This window comes from Gallinula chloropus (genome assembly GCF_964237585.1).
Source record: "Gallinula chloropus genome assembly, chromosome: 23".
NCBI classification, from domain to species: domain Eukaryota; kingdom Metazoa; phylum Chordata; class Aves; order Gruiformes; family Rallidae; genus Gallinula; species Gallinula chloropus.
Genome location: NC_140108.1, coordinates 3,280,076 through 3,292,277, shown reverse-complemented (window position 1 = coordinate 3,292,277; position 12,202 = coordinate 3,280,076). Strand labels below are relative to the sequence as shown.

Below are 12,202 nucleotides of genomic sequence, written 5' to 3'. Positions count from 1 at the left end.
CAGGGCCAAAACGTCCTGCCTGGTGCAGCCAGAACCTGCCACGGCACAGCCAGACCCCAGGTCAGAGCTAACACTGACACCCTCTGGCAAGTTAGGGTGGAGGTGTGGGTACTACAAAGAGCAACCTGGGAACTAAGCAGTTTCTGCTGTCAGCCCAGCCAGTCCCCAGCCGCTCTGTCTGTATCAAAGTGCATCCCTGCAAGCTGGCAGCAGACACGTTAACAGCCACGGGTAGTTAAATATTAAGTCGTCTGAGGCACGTTGGCTACAAGAGCAGGCACCAGCTTGCCCAGGACACATGTTGGAGGCGCAGAGAAGCCTGAGCAGAAGCAACAACACAGCAAGTCAGCACTCTCTGGCTGGAGTGTTCCCACATTTACCCTTTTACCCCAAGCTAGAAGGCAAATCACCAGCGACGAAGGCATTAAGTGCAGAACGCTCTAGAACACAAAGCAAACCCAGCAGAGGCAGGACTCTGCACCTAGCAAGACAATTCAGCATGTCTGCAGCACGAAGCCCCACAGGTCACCTCATCCCAACACTGGAGTGAAAAAAACCTGCTGGGAACTGTACATGTAAGGATTCCAGTTCCAGTGGTGTCACTGGGACCGCCAGAGCTCTCTGAATAACCACCAGATGGAAGTCTGCAATAGTTTTCTTCTTTTTATATATAAAAAAAAAAGGAAAACAAACCCCAAACCAAACCCATTTCCACCAGTGCCCCCTTCCTGAGCTGTGCCACAGCACCTCCCCAAGGAGCACTGCGAGCCTGAAGCTGACCAGCCTCTCCTTTCCATCCCAGCCAGGAAGAATACTGTAAAACTCCAGAAAGCAGTGAACCTCTTTGGTATAGAAGGACAGAATAAGTTATACCACAAAGCTCGAGTAGGAACCATTCCCAAAGTGGTAACGTTTAAAATCGCAGTAGCTAGCCAAACTTCTTTCCCCATGGGGAGAATCTTCCCTAGAAGCATCTCCCAGTCGCACCGACACCCCGGGTTTCGCCCAAAAAAAAGCAGGCAAGGATCTTGAGTGCTAAAGCCCTCAGCAAGCCCAGCAGCTGTGGGGTTCCTTCCCAACCCCAAATCCTGGGGTCTCTGCAGCGGGCTGGCAGGATAGGAAGCAGCGTGATTTGGAAGCAGGAAGGGAGGTGCTGGCAGGGAGGCTGGGGAAGGCGGCAGCAGCCGAGGGATCAGGGAAGGGCTCGCTCTCCTGCCACGTCCCGCACAGGCACCCACGAAGGAGCAGCAGGAGGTGAGTGGAAAAGGCTCCCAGGAAGGTTGACACCTGGGGAGAACCGATTGGTGCCGCGCTGCCGGCTCTCAGGAAGCAGAGGGAAGGCAGGCCCTGGGCTGGAGGGAGGAGAGCAGGAGATCTGCCCCCTGCAAGCTGCCCGAGCACCAGCTTGCAGAATCGGGCTAAAGAGATTAAAGCCTGGCTCGCCAGGTCAGAGCTTTAAAACCCAGTCACGCCACAGAACAACCGCTGACCGGCACCTGTCCTGCACAGGGTGGGGGAGGCAGAGCTGTTCCCGCTCTGTGGGTGTTTCAGTACAATCCAGCTGCTGCAGGCAGGAGGGTTCCAGGGGTTCCATTCTCTTTAGGGTCGCTACAGGCTAAAGTTACGTGGAAGATCCCTGAATGTGCAAGGAAGGACTTATCTGGAGGAGGACGAACGAGCTTCTGCTCCACTAGCGACTCAGCAGGGCGCCCAGCTCCACAGCCCTTTCACCAGCTCCTCCTGCGTGGCCGGGAAATACCAGCTGGCTACTCCCAGCACCACGCACCGTCCCTGCCCCGCGGCGCCTGAGCCGGGCGGGCGCTCAGCCAGTCCGGTTCTGTCCCGTGTTACAGTTCCACTTTGACTCCTTTAATAAAAGGGAGACCCGACGGCACCTTCCTCTTGTACTCCAGGTACTCCTCTCCGAAGAAGTGGATGAGGGTGATCTCCTCCTCCTCGATCCGCTCCCTGAAGAAGCGCCAGGACGCCAGCGCGTAGCCCACCACGCAGATGGGGTTGCAGAGCAACACCTGCCAACAGACACCAGCGGTTAGCAGCCCCTTGCCTCCCAGGGAAACTGAGGCAGACCCCGCCCCCCCCGCATGCTCAGCGCCCTTTGTTAAGGATGCCATGAGGTCTAAAGGGAAAGGTCTCAGCACCTTTTGTGGGATTTCACTCTGGGGAGACGTTAGGGCCTGTGAAGAAAGCAGCCCACGAGCAGCTGCCGGCTCCTGACCCAGCTAAGAGCAACATCCCAGCTCTAGGGAGTGTGGCCATGCTGCTCTGCACGCTGTCTTCACAGTCTCTCTCCAGAGAAGTAAAACCAAATCCCAACCACACCAAGAGAACACTAAGGCAGGAGTTACAGCTGGATTACAACTGGCTTCCAGGTTACCCCTGGGCACGCCTACGGGGAGTTTTCTTTGCCATCCAGCACAGGACTGGTACTTGGCAGGAGCTTACAGAAGGCATTTTGCTGTAGGGATGCAAGGAATCTCTGGACAGGGGCTTTAGGCTAGCAGTGGCTCACAGCCTGAGCTCAAGCCCCAGTCCCATCACCCCTGCTTACTCCACACAGAAAATTAAGGCGATGGGAGTCTTCCCAAAATAGCACACAGCAGAGCACTTGGGGCTCCCTGACCCCCACGTGCCAGTGGGAAGCAGGAGGCATCAAAATCTGTGCCAGAACCACCCCTGCTGCCAAGTGCCAGAGGTTTGCATCCCACTAGGGGGGCGGGACAGCATTAAGAAGACAGACCTGGGTTATAGGACAGAAGGATCTGAGGGCATTGTATACAATACCTGTGTTCCAATACTCCAGTAAAACCATCCCACGTAGGACGGGTGCCGGAACCACCCATAAACCCCATTTGTCACCAGAGTATGAGTATCCGATTTCTCATTCTGAACAATATGGTTGAAGTTGGAGCCAGCTGTGAGCATGGCCGCTTTCCTCAGGCAATCCCCAAAGATCACCATCAACAACCCTACAGTACTCAGCCAGGTGATCTGCTTCAGCTCTGCAAGGGAATAAGGACGGGTCACAACAGGTTCTCACAGGTCGTGCTCGCGCTGTGGGGTGGGTTCATGGGGGGGGTTTGGGGCGGTGGGTGCCTTCCCCCCCTCCCTCCCTCCCTCCTTCCCTCCCTCCCTCCCTCCCCATCTCAAAGCATGAGGAACAGCTGTCCCACCACCACGCCCCTGCCACAGAGCCTGTATGTCCTCATGGCAGAGCACCCTAAGGGGTAGCGTTGCCAAGGCCGAGTTGGCTTTACAGTGTTGCCTAAAGACGACCTAAAAGCACAGCCAAGCAGATGTGCTCACCCAAACGCAGGGAGCTCCGCAGCCTGTGCTGCTGTTAAAACACAGGGAAGGAGAATGTCTCTTCTCCCTAAAAAAGGAAGCCCCCCACCCCCCGGACTGGGCAGACAGCAACAGCTTTGGCTGTTGTTTGATGTTATTCCAGGCCAAAAGATGCCAACCTTCAGGTGCAACTGAAGCATCACTCTTTGTGCCACCAAAGTGGCTGGAAAGATGCAGGCAGAAAAGGGTTGGAGGGCTGCTGCACAGCAGCCATGGCCTGGCATGTCAGCATGGGGACGCTGCCCACTGAGGCTGAACCCGAGAGGCTTGGAACACAGCAAGACAAAGCCTCCTCAGCTGCCAGCACGGTCAGCTAAGCGGGGCTGGACAGCACTCTGCTACCAGGCAGCTGGGCCTAAGCAGGCCCCACGCAGCCAGCAGTGCCAGGCAGAGCCAGGGGAGCACAGGAGGGAGAGTGAGCAAGGGGGAGTCAGGGCAGCTGACCTGGGAAGAGGAGCTTCTCCAGCGTGAACTCCACCCAGGAGGAGAGCGCAGCCAGGTTGTACTCGAAGCTGTGGTTGAGCAGGAAGGAATCCAGCGAGAGGCTGCGGGGGTTGTTGACGGCCGTCACCAGGTACTCCGAGTAGTGGAAGAGGGAGAGGGAGCACATGTACCTGCGGCGGGAGGAGGCAACGCTTGGCGGGGCCGGGGGCCTCAGCCCCCGCCCGGCCGCCCCGGCCCTGCCCTTACCATCCGAAGTAGCGCCAGGCGGAGCGGCTGGTGCTGAGCAGCAGCCCGCAGCCGAAAGCGAAGCCCAGGAAGCAGGCCCGGACAGCGATCTGCGAGCAGGGGGAGGGAGAGGAGGAAACGGTATCACCGCGGCACTGCCGGGGCCTGTACCCCGCCCCGCTGCCTCCCCAGGCCTCCCAGGGCCCACTGTCCCCCAACCGCCACCACACCCCCCGGGGCCGCCCCCGCCCCACATAACCCCCCGGGCACGCTACCCCCGGCCGCCCCAGCCCCGTTTCCCCCCCCCCTGCCCAGACCCGCCGCCACCCAGAGCTGCTCCCACCCCGCACAACCCCCTCCCCCAGTGCCCGGCTCCCCTCGTCCCCCCCCCAGCACCTTGTAGAGCGGCCGCGGGCAGAGCAGCAGCAGCGCCGCGTTGACGCCCGCCACGTGTAAAGCGAGCGCCAGGCGGCCGCGCAGGCCTGGGGCGTCCAGCAACTCGGCGGGGGAGTCCAGGGCCACTTGCAGAGCCGCCACCGAGGCGCCCAGCAGGAAAGCGAGGAGGCTGGTATCAGCCTCCCGGCCCAGCCACCCCCGCCGGTCTCCCGGCCCAGCTACCGCCGCCGCCATCTTGGCGGCGCCCGCCCCGCCCTCGTCGCCTGGGAAACGGCCGCGCAGCTCTCGCGAGAGCTCCTCGCCCACGCGGCGCATGCGCACTGGCCTCCGGTGGGACCGGAGCCACCGGCGTGAGCGGAGCCTCCGGCGCTGACCCAGCGGGGCCCGCTCGCCTCTCCCGGGGGAATATCCAAACCTCCGTGCCGCCTCCCAGGCGGGCCCATAGCAGTCCCCTGAGGGCTCGGTGCCCGGGAAGGCAGGATGAGGGCGGGCAGCGCAGGGAGCGGGAGCTCCGGTTGTCCCGGTGCCGGTATAGAGGATGGCGGAGCCGCTCGTGTCGGTGACAGACAACAGACTCTTTTATTTATGCCACAGGGTTCCCGAAATAACTTAGATGTGCGCGGAGAAGCTACCGAGAGGTGCCGACGAAGCGGCCCCAGGCACCTCGGGACGGTACCGGGCTGAGAGGTTCCCGGTACCGGGCGTTAAGCTTTGGTGGGCGGCTTCGGGACGTACCGGCAGGTTCTACACAGCGTGAGGGGGGGGGTCCGCATCCCTCCCACCTCGGCCCGCGCCGCCCTGTGCCTCCGCCCCGCGCCGCAGCTTCGCCCAACGGGCTGGAAGGGGTGGAAACGGGGCTCGATGGGTGAGCAGCGAGCGACCGGGGACGGCTACCGGAGGCTCCCGGGGACGCTTAAGCCACCTAAAGCACAAGGTCTACGGCGCTAAATCGATCAGCAGCTGGGGCGCAGACCGGAGACACAACACGAACGGGAACCGGGACGTTTGGCGGGTGCTGGGGGGAATCACTGCCGGGCCGCCTGCTGCATCTGCGCCTGGCGCTTGGCCTTGGTCTGCAGGTACCTGCCCTTCCCCTCCTCGAAGCGCCGCTTCTCCTCCTCCGTCTCTGTCTGCCGGCGACAGAAAGCAAAGAGGCACCTCCTTGAACTGTCTTGGGGCAGCACCACTCCCCCCCACGCCGCACCGTGGAGGTGAGCGCGGGAGGGAAGCGGGTTTCCCCCTTCCAGGGAACCCAGAGGAAGCCCTGTGCTCTGTGGAATAGACATTCTGACAGCTAACGTGCTCCTGCACGGAGCAGCGGGAACAGTAATTAGTAATGTAATAATAGTAATCACAAAAGCAGCCCCCAGACAGCCAGCGCTGCAGCAGCAAAGCCCTGCGGGGATCAGGAGGGCTAAAAATAGGAGCAGGGATGCTACAGGGATGGGGACATGGGGACCTCCAGCACTGTGTGGGGTCCCCTCCCACACATCCCTAGGGTGGGCAGGAGGGGAAGCTGTGGAGCCTGGGTGCAGCCTGGCCTCAGCTGAGAGAAAGGAAAAATAATCCCCAATTTCCTCCAACGTTCAACAAGAATAAAATCTAAACCTAACCCAACCCAGCAACGTGAAGCCAGCTCTGGGAAGGCTCCTTCATGCTCAAACTTTTCTGCTGAATGATTAAAAGGAAGAGGCTTTGTTGGACAAAAGCACAGGCTGGGGTCTGCACCAGGAGAAGGGCTGGCAGCGTGGTGGGCAGGGGTCTTACCAGCAGCTGCGGGACAGGCAGGGGTTTCCCCTCCTTGCTGAGGGAGACGTAGGTGAAGAAGGCGCTGACGGCACGGTACCGCTCCCGGGACTCGTCCACGAAGGGGTCTGCATCCACAAAGACCTCGATTTCCATGGATTTATTGCTCGTGAAGGTCATGCGCCCCGAGATGGTGATGACGCTGCCTGGGAAGGGAGGAGGGGCCAGTTGAGCAGATGGGGGGAGCAAGGGGTCCCATGTGTTTCATGCTTAAGCCATGTGTTCAGCCTAGCTTAGCTCAAGACAGGTCTAACAGGGACTAAATGACTGCCAGCGTGTCCCAGGCACACACCCAGGGGCCCAGGACGTGGCACCACAGGGGAGCAAAGTGCCTGCTGCCACCCCAGTACCTTTTTTGATCTTCTCATGGAAGTTGATGGCGTCCACCGAGGCGGTGACGATGTTGGTCTTGCAGTGGCGGGCGGCCACAATGCCAGCGACCTCATCCATCAGCTTCATGGTGACACCTGGAGGGGAGACAGGAGGGTCCCGCTCAGGGAAGCAGCTGGGGTCTGGGAGAACCACGTGTGGGTGGGTAAGGCCTTTGCACAGCCAGAGCTACCCTGAGGAGCTGGACCCAAAATAGAGCCCCAACTGCAGGAACCCCCTGGTACCAGCACGGAGACTCAAGAGCACCATCCATGAGAGATCACTGGTCTTAAGATTTAGGCTGGTTCTTGTTCTCCTGAATTTCTTGGAGCAAACCACAGCCTTGCAAAGCAAGACCAGTCCCACAAACCTCCTGCTCAGAAAGAGCTCTGAGCCACATTATTTGTGGGGGTTTTTCAGGACATGGGGATGCAGAGCAGCATCCAGCATCGGCCAGCCCCCGAGCTCAGACTGTGGGTGTCCACCCTGCCCTGCCTGCCTGGCAGGCAGCAGGTGCTGCTGGCCAAAGGAAATCACTCCAGCAAATTGCAGTCATCGTAGGATGGATGTTTATAGCCCAAGATGTGCAATTTAAGAGGCATTAATCCAGCATTGTAGGAATTCAGGTTGAGTATGTCAGCTTTCAGTGACTGTTAAAGCCTAGAAAATCAACTGAAACAACACTGAACCTCTCAGATGGTGGGAAGGGACCTGTTCAGAGGCAGAGCCTGCGGCTCAACAGCACGAGTGGAGACCCACGAGTCGCTCTCCACCTGTGCTTCTGCTCCGGGGTGACACCAGCCAGCGTGGAGGGCGCAGCGCTCACTCACCTCCGTGCACGAAGCCCAGCAGCGTGCAGTCCGAGGGTCCCACCAGGTGGATCAGGCTGGACTGGCTGTAGCCAACGGTGTGCGGCTCTGGTTAGAGAAGGAGCAGAGGTCAGAGCAGCTCAGACACAGGTGTGTGCCACCGGACGCCCCGGCGTAAGGAAGAACACATGGGGCTTGTGCAAAGCTGAAGTGTGTTCAAATCAGCGTTTACATCAGCCCTGAGAGCTGAGGCTCTCTGCCACCTGAGGGGCTGCTGCTTCCCACCAGTGCCCACCCATCAGTGTGGTTCCAGCTCAGCTCAGTAGTTCTTGTGAAGCTTCCAAAGAGCCCAAAAGCCAACAGGAGTGCACTGGACAGAGACAAGGCTGTATGCTTTCCCTCCTCAGGCCACCACCAGCAGCTGAACCCGCCACTTAGCCAGAGGAGCTCTGCTTTCTCCTCCACGTGAAGACCTCAGCCCCCACACCCCCAGCCAAGGTGCATGCTGGTGACCTCTGGTCGACCACTAAATCCACCCTCTGACTGCTGGCAGAGGCAAAACACTACTGGGAAGGGTTGTGTTTTCCCCCTAACACGAGGTGCTAAAGGCAGAGGAAAAGCCAGCAGAGCCCTGACCGCTCGGCATCGCCCCCTCGGGGGACACCCGCGCAGCAGCGCCCGCGGAGCCTTACCTTTGGTCTGCCTGTCTGTGAGCAGGAGAACAGAGGGAGAAAAAGCATTTGAGCAACTTTCATCTCACATCACCCCAACCCCCCCCCTCAATGGCTGCGCAGCCCCTCTCCGCCTCTGCCCGAGCACAGGGAGGCCACCGGCCACTCACCCCTTTGGCCACAGAAACCAGGGCAACCTTCAAGTAGGAAGGGAATCCCCAGGGAGAGCGTGACCCCCAGCTGCTCCCTGGAGCTCTTCCCCACCTTCAGAGAGTGGCTGATTAACTTATTGCTAACAACTGACCTCCAAGGTGGGGCTGCAGCCGCAGGGCGAGCAGAAGTCTGGCCCAACACTGGCTTTTACCCTCGCTGAGCAGAACGAGCTCCTGCAGCCCAGGAGCACGAGGAGCAGTGGCTGGAACTGCGTGTGACATCCCACCTGCCAGCCCCAGTGAGGGATCACAGGCACCCACCCAGCTCCCCCTCTGCTCACATGCTACAGCTCCAACATCCCACCCCATGCCCAGCACAGCACTGCAGCCATTTGCAGCCACGGGTGCTCAGGGGTGGCCAGAGCTGCCTCCAGGATGTTTCCATGGGCCACACGCCACCTGGTTACCTGGGTTGATGACAGGGAAGATGACATCACCATTCCTCTGCTTAGTTTCCAGACGATCCAGCTTTTGCTCCTCATAACGCTTCTTTCCCTCGTCCTCCTGCTCCTTCCTCGCGTACTGGAAGGAAAGGCTGGTCAGGATGGGGCTGACAGGGCTGGGTTAGCAGTGAGCTCCAGCGAGCAAAGCCAGCTGCCCTACCTGGATGGGGGGGACCTCAAGGACCTTGTTCACGTTCTTCAGGGACAGCGGCACATACCACAGCGTCGCCTTGTTCGTCACCTTCTTGGCCCCTGGAGTAGACAGGAGCAGAGAGTGACCACACCGACGCCAGCAGCGCTGGGCCTGCAGCTGGCACTGCCATGGTCCAGGGCTGGCCACGCTGGTGATGCTGCTGGCACAGGGCAGCTCCCTGCCCCGATGGCTCCTGCTGGGCCTTGGCTGGGAGCAGATGTGACAGTGCGCTTTTGGGAAGCCGTGCCGGCAAGCTGAGCCGGTTGCCACAGCAACAGCAGAAAAAGGGCCTTTTTCAGGCCAAAGGCAGCCACGGGCAGCAAATTAGGCAGGAGGAGTCGACGTGGATTTTTCCATTCTTCTCTGGAAACAATCAATGAGCTGTAATCCCCAGGGAGGCTGCTTGGCTGCCCTCCCCAGCACTGGCCCTGCCTGCCACCCCAGCACTCCCGATAAAAGGCCAGACCCGTGTGATGCTGCTGAGGGCAGGGCCACCGCTGCGAGCTCTCGGCCTGTCCCAGTTATTCCTGGACTTTTGGGATGGAGCCACCTGCAGCCACCCACCTGTTAGGATGTTTTCAGACATGACGTTGACCTGCACCTCCACGGAGTGCCGTGAGGTGTAGGTGATCTCGGCGCTGACGTTGGCCACCTCGCCGATGCACACCGGAGACAGGAAGTCCGTCCGCTCCACCCGTGCCAGCGCAGCCACACAGGCTTCCTGGGGACAGCAAAGGGAGCGCCTACAGCCACACTGTACAGAACCACAGAGCCAGCAGCTCCCTGGGGCTCGTCCTACTGCCACACAGGGCTCCAGCACTTTGACTTCCACTTTATCAGCCAGCGGCCGCGCTTCCTTCCTGGCCTGTGACTGACCCCGGGGCTGCTCCTGGCTCGCCCTTTGTGTGAGTTAAAATATAAACAGCAGTGTAATAAATTTTCTGCTCATAAACCATCATTTCAGCGTGATGCTTCCGGCTCCCAGGGTGGTTTGCAGGCAGAGCGAGCGCTTCCGGCAGGGGGGGTGGGTAGGGGGTGTGACTGGGGAAGCCCCCAGGGATGCTCAGCGGTCCCGGCAGACCCCCTGCTTCCAGCAGACCCCGAGGAACAGGGTGTAGGGAGGGGTTTGCAGTGTCCCCAAGCCAGAGCCTGCCCTCTCAGGCCTACTCACCCCAGCCTGCGAGTTGCAGTGACGCGTGCTGATGATGGCTCCCGCCTCCTCGATCATCTTCAGGATGGTCCCTCCGTGGACATTCCCCGCGACGTTGGCATCGTCCGGGCGCATGATCCTGTGGGGAGAAGCAGACGGGAGCTCACACCCCCTGCTGTGCCCCAGCCGGGTCCCGGAGGGAGCCTGCCCGGAGGCACCGGTGATGCCCTACCAGATGAGCTGCTGGGCCATCTCACCACGCTGATGCCGGTAACGTCACCGGCACTGCCTGCATGCGGCTTCCTGCGAGCGGCAGTGGAAACCGCCCCAAACCACCGCGGGGTGCGGAAGGAGGCAGCGCTGCTCGGCCGGGGCAGCTCGGCTGGGGCTGCATCTCACCGCCACCCGCCAGCCGCAGCCGAGCACACGCCGGCAGCAGCCCGGCATCCCCACAGCACCTTCCCCAGCGAGCCAGGCACCGGGCGGCAGGAGGGAAGGGGAGGGAAGGGGCGAGAGCTGCGCGCCGGCCCGGAGAGGAGCGTTGCCGTGGGGAGGCGGCCATGCCCGGCAACGCCGCGGGAGCGGCAGCAGAACCGGGGCGTGTCCGGCCGGCTCAGGCACCGGAGCGAAGGCACGGCGCTGCCTCCCTGGGCCCGGTGCCGGCAGCGTCACCGCTGCAGGTGGCGTCACCGGGGCGGGCGGCCTCACCGGTACGGGCGGCGGCGCCGGCAGCAGCGCAGGTAGCGCCGCCGGTCGCAGCCCGGGCCCGGCCTTGAGCCTGCCCGCCCGCTCAGCTCTCCCCTCCCCGGTCCCCGGCGGCGGGCGGCGCGGCAGGGCCGTACCTGGACACCTGGATAGCAGCCGGCCCCGGGCCCGCGGCCCCCCGCTCCGACATGGCGGCACCGGCGCCCCGCCCGCAACGGCGCTGCGGCAGCGCCGCGCCTCGGCAGGCCCCGCCCCGCTACCCCGCCGGAACGCCCCGCCCCGCGCCACGCCATTGGCCGCGGGCCGGGCCGGGACACGCACCCCGCCCCGCCCCGCCCCAACCGCCCCGGGTCGCTACCGGCACCGGGACGCGCCCGCAACCCACGGACACCCCCGTGGTTTTACTCACTGGCAGCACCCGGTGCCGGGCTCCGCCAAGCGCCCCCCGCCCTTCCCTCCCGCACGGCAGCAGGTGCCCCGGCGAAGCGCCCCCGCCCGTCACGGTGCAGTCTCGGTGCCTCAGACGCCGGCCCCCGCTGCCCTCCCCGCCCTCCTCCCCGGTGCTGGCGGCTCTCTGAGGCCGGGAAAAGCTCCATGGGGCGCCCGGGGGTTGCGGGGGCGGGCGGAGGCGGCGATCCCCGAGCAGCCGGCGCTGGGACGGGCGCCAGGGGTGCCCGGGGAGGCGCTGGGGGGGGTACGGCGTCCCGTTCCGCTTGCCCGGCCCCGCCGGCCTTGCCCCGCCGGCGGCCCGGGCAGGACGGAGGTCAACCGGGAGGGCGAACCGGCCGCTGTCCGCGGTGCTGAACGCGCGGCGGCGGCGCCGCTCTCCGCGGTACTGGCGGCGGGGCCGTCCCAGCCTGTCCGCGCTGCCCGCCCCGCCCGCTGCCTGTGGCCGCGGAAACCGCCGCCGCTGCCCGCGGGTGCCGCCGTCGGTTCCCATGGTGCTGGCCCGCTCCGCCGCCCGTTCCCCCCGTCCACCGTCCCCCGCCAGCGGCGGGAGGAGGCAGGGCAGCCCTCCGAGCGTCTCCACTCTCCGGCCTGAGCCGTGGGGACCGGCAGGCGCACGTCGGGGCTGCTGGAGGAGCTCATCACCGCAGCGGCGGCGGACGGGGAGAGGCGTGGGGAAGACGGGGGAAGAGGGAGCACCCCAGAGCCTGCGGCCAGGCACGGGCAGCTCCTGGGGTCCCCGGCGCCGCCCCCGGACCCGACGCCGGCCCAGTAAAGCCCGTCCGTCCGGCGGGGGCAGGTGGGGGCGGTGCGGGGGACCCGGGCAGAGGTAGCAGGCAGCCGCCGCGCCGTCGGGCGGGGCGGGCGGAGGGGCGGCCCCGGGGGAGGAGAAGGAGGAGCCGGCGGGGCCGAGGGGCGGCGGGGCGGGAGCGCCGCGCAGTGCCAAGCGGCGGCCGGGGCCGCCGCCGG

General features: G+C 63.2%; 2 protein-coding genes across 2 annotated transcripts; both read right to left on the bottom strand.

The window, feature by feature from the left end:
• Window positions 1-643: 643 nt before the first annotated feature.
• ICMT (isoprenylcysteine carboxyl methyltransferase) lies at window positions 644-4,662 on the bottom strand (the record flags this gene model as incomplete). Its single annotated transcript, XM_084274627.1, has 5 exons — window positions 644-2,030; window positions 2,803-3,020; window positions 3,808-3,977; window positions 4,054-4,142; window positions 4,429-4,662. The coding sequence occupies 5 exons, from the start codon at window positions 4,660-4,662 to the stop codon at window positions 1,848-1,850; spliced, it is 894 nt and encodes a 297-aa protein (XP_084130753.1). The 3' UTR covers window positions 644-1,847.
• A 326-nt stretch (window positions 4,663-4,988) lies between these two features.
• ACOT7 (acyl-CoA thioesterase 7) lies at window positions 4,989-10,976 on the bottom strand (the record flags this gene model as incomplete). The annotated part of the gene is made up of 9 exons (XM_084274635.1): window positions 4,989-5,558; window positions 6,196-6,380; window positions 6,585-6,701; window positions 7,434-7,520; window positions 8,703-8,817; window positions 8,899-8,990; window positions 9,496-9,652; window positions 10,103-10,220; window positions 10,924-10,976. The coding sequence occupies 9 exons, from the start codon at window positions 10,974-10,976 to the stop codon at window positions 5,454-5,456; spliced, it is 1,029 nt and encodes a 342-aa protein (XP_084130761.1). The 3' UTR covers window positions 4,989-5,453.
• Window positions 10,977-12,202: the final 1,226 nt, after the last annotated feature.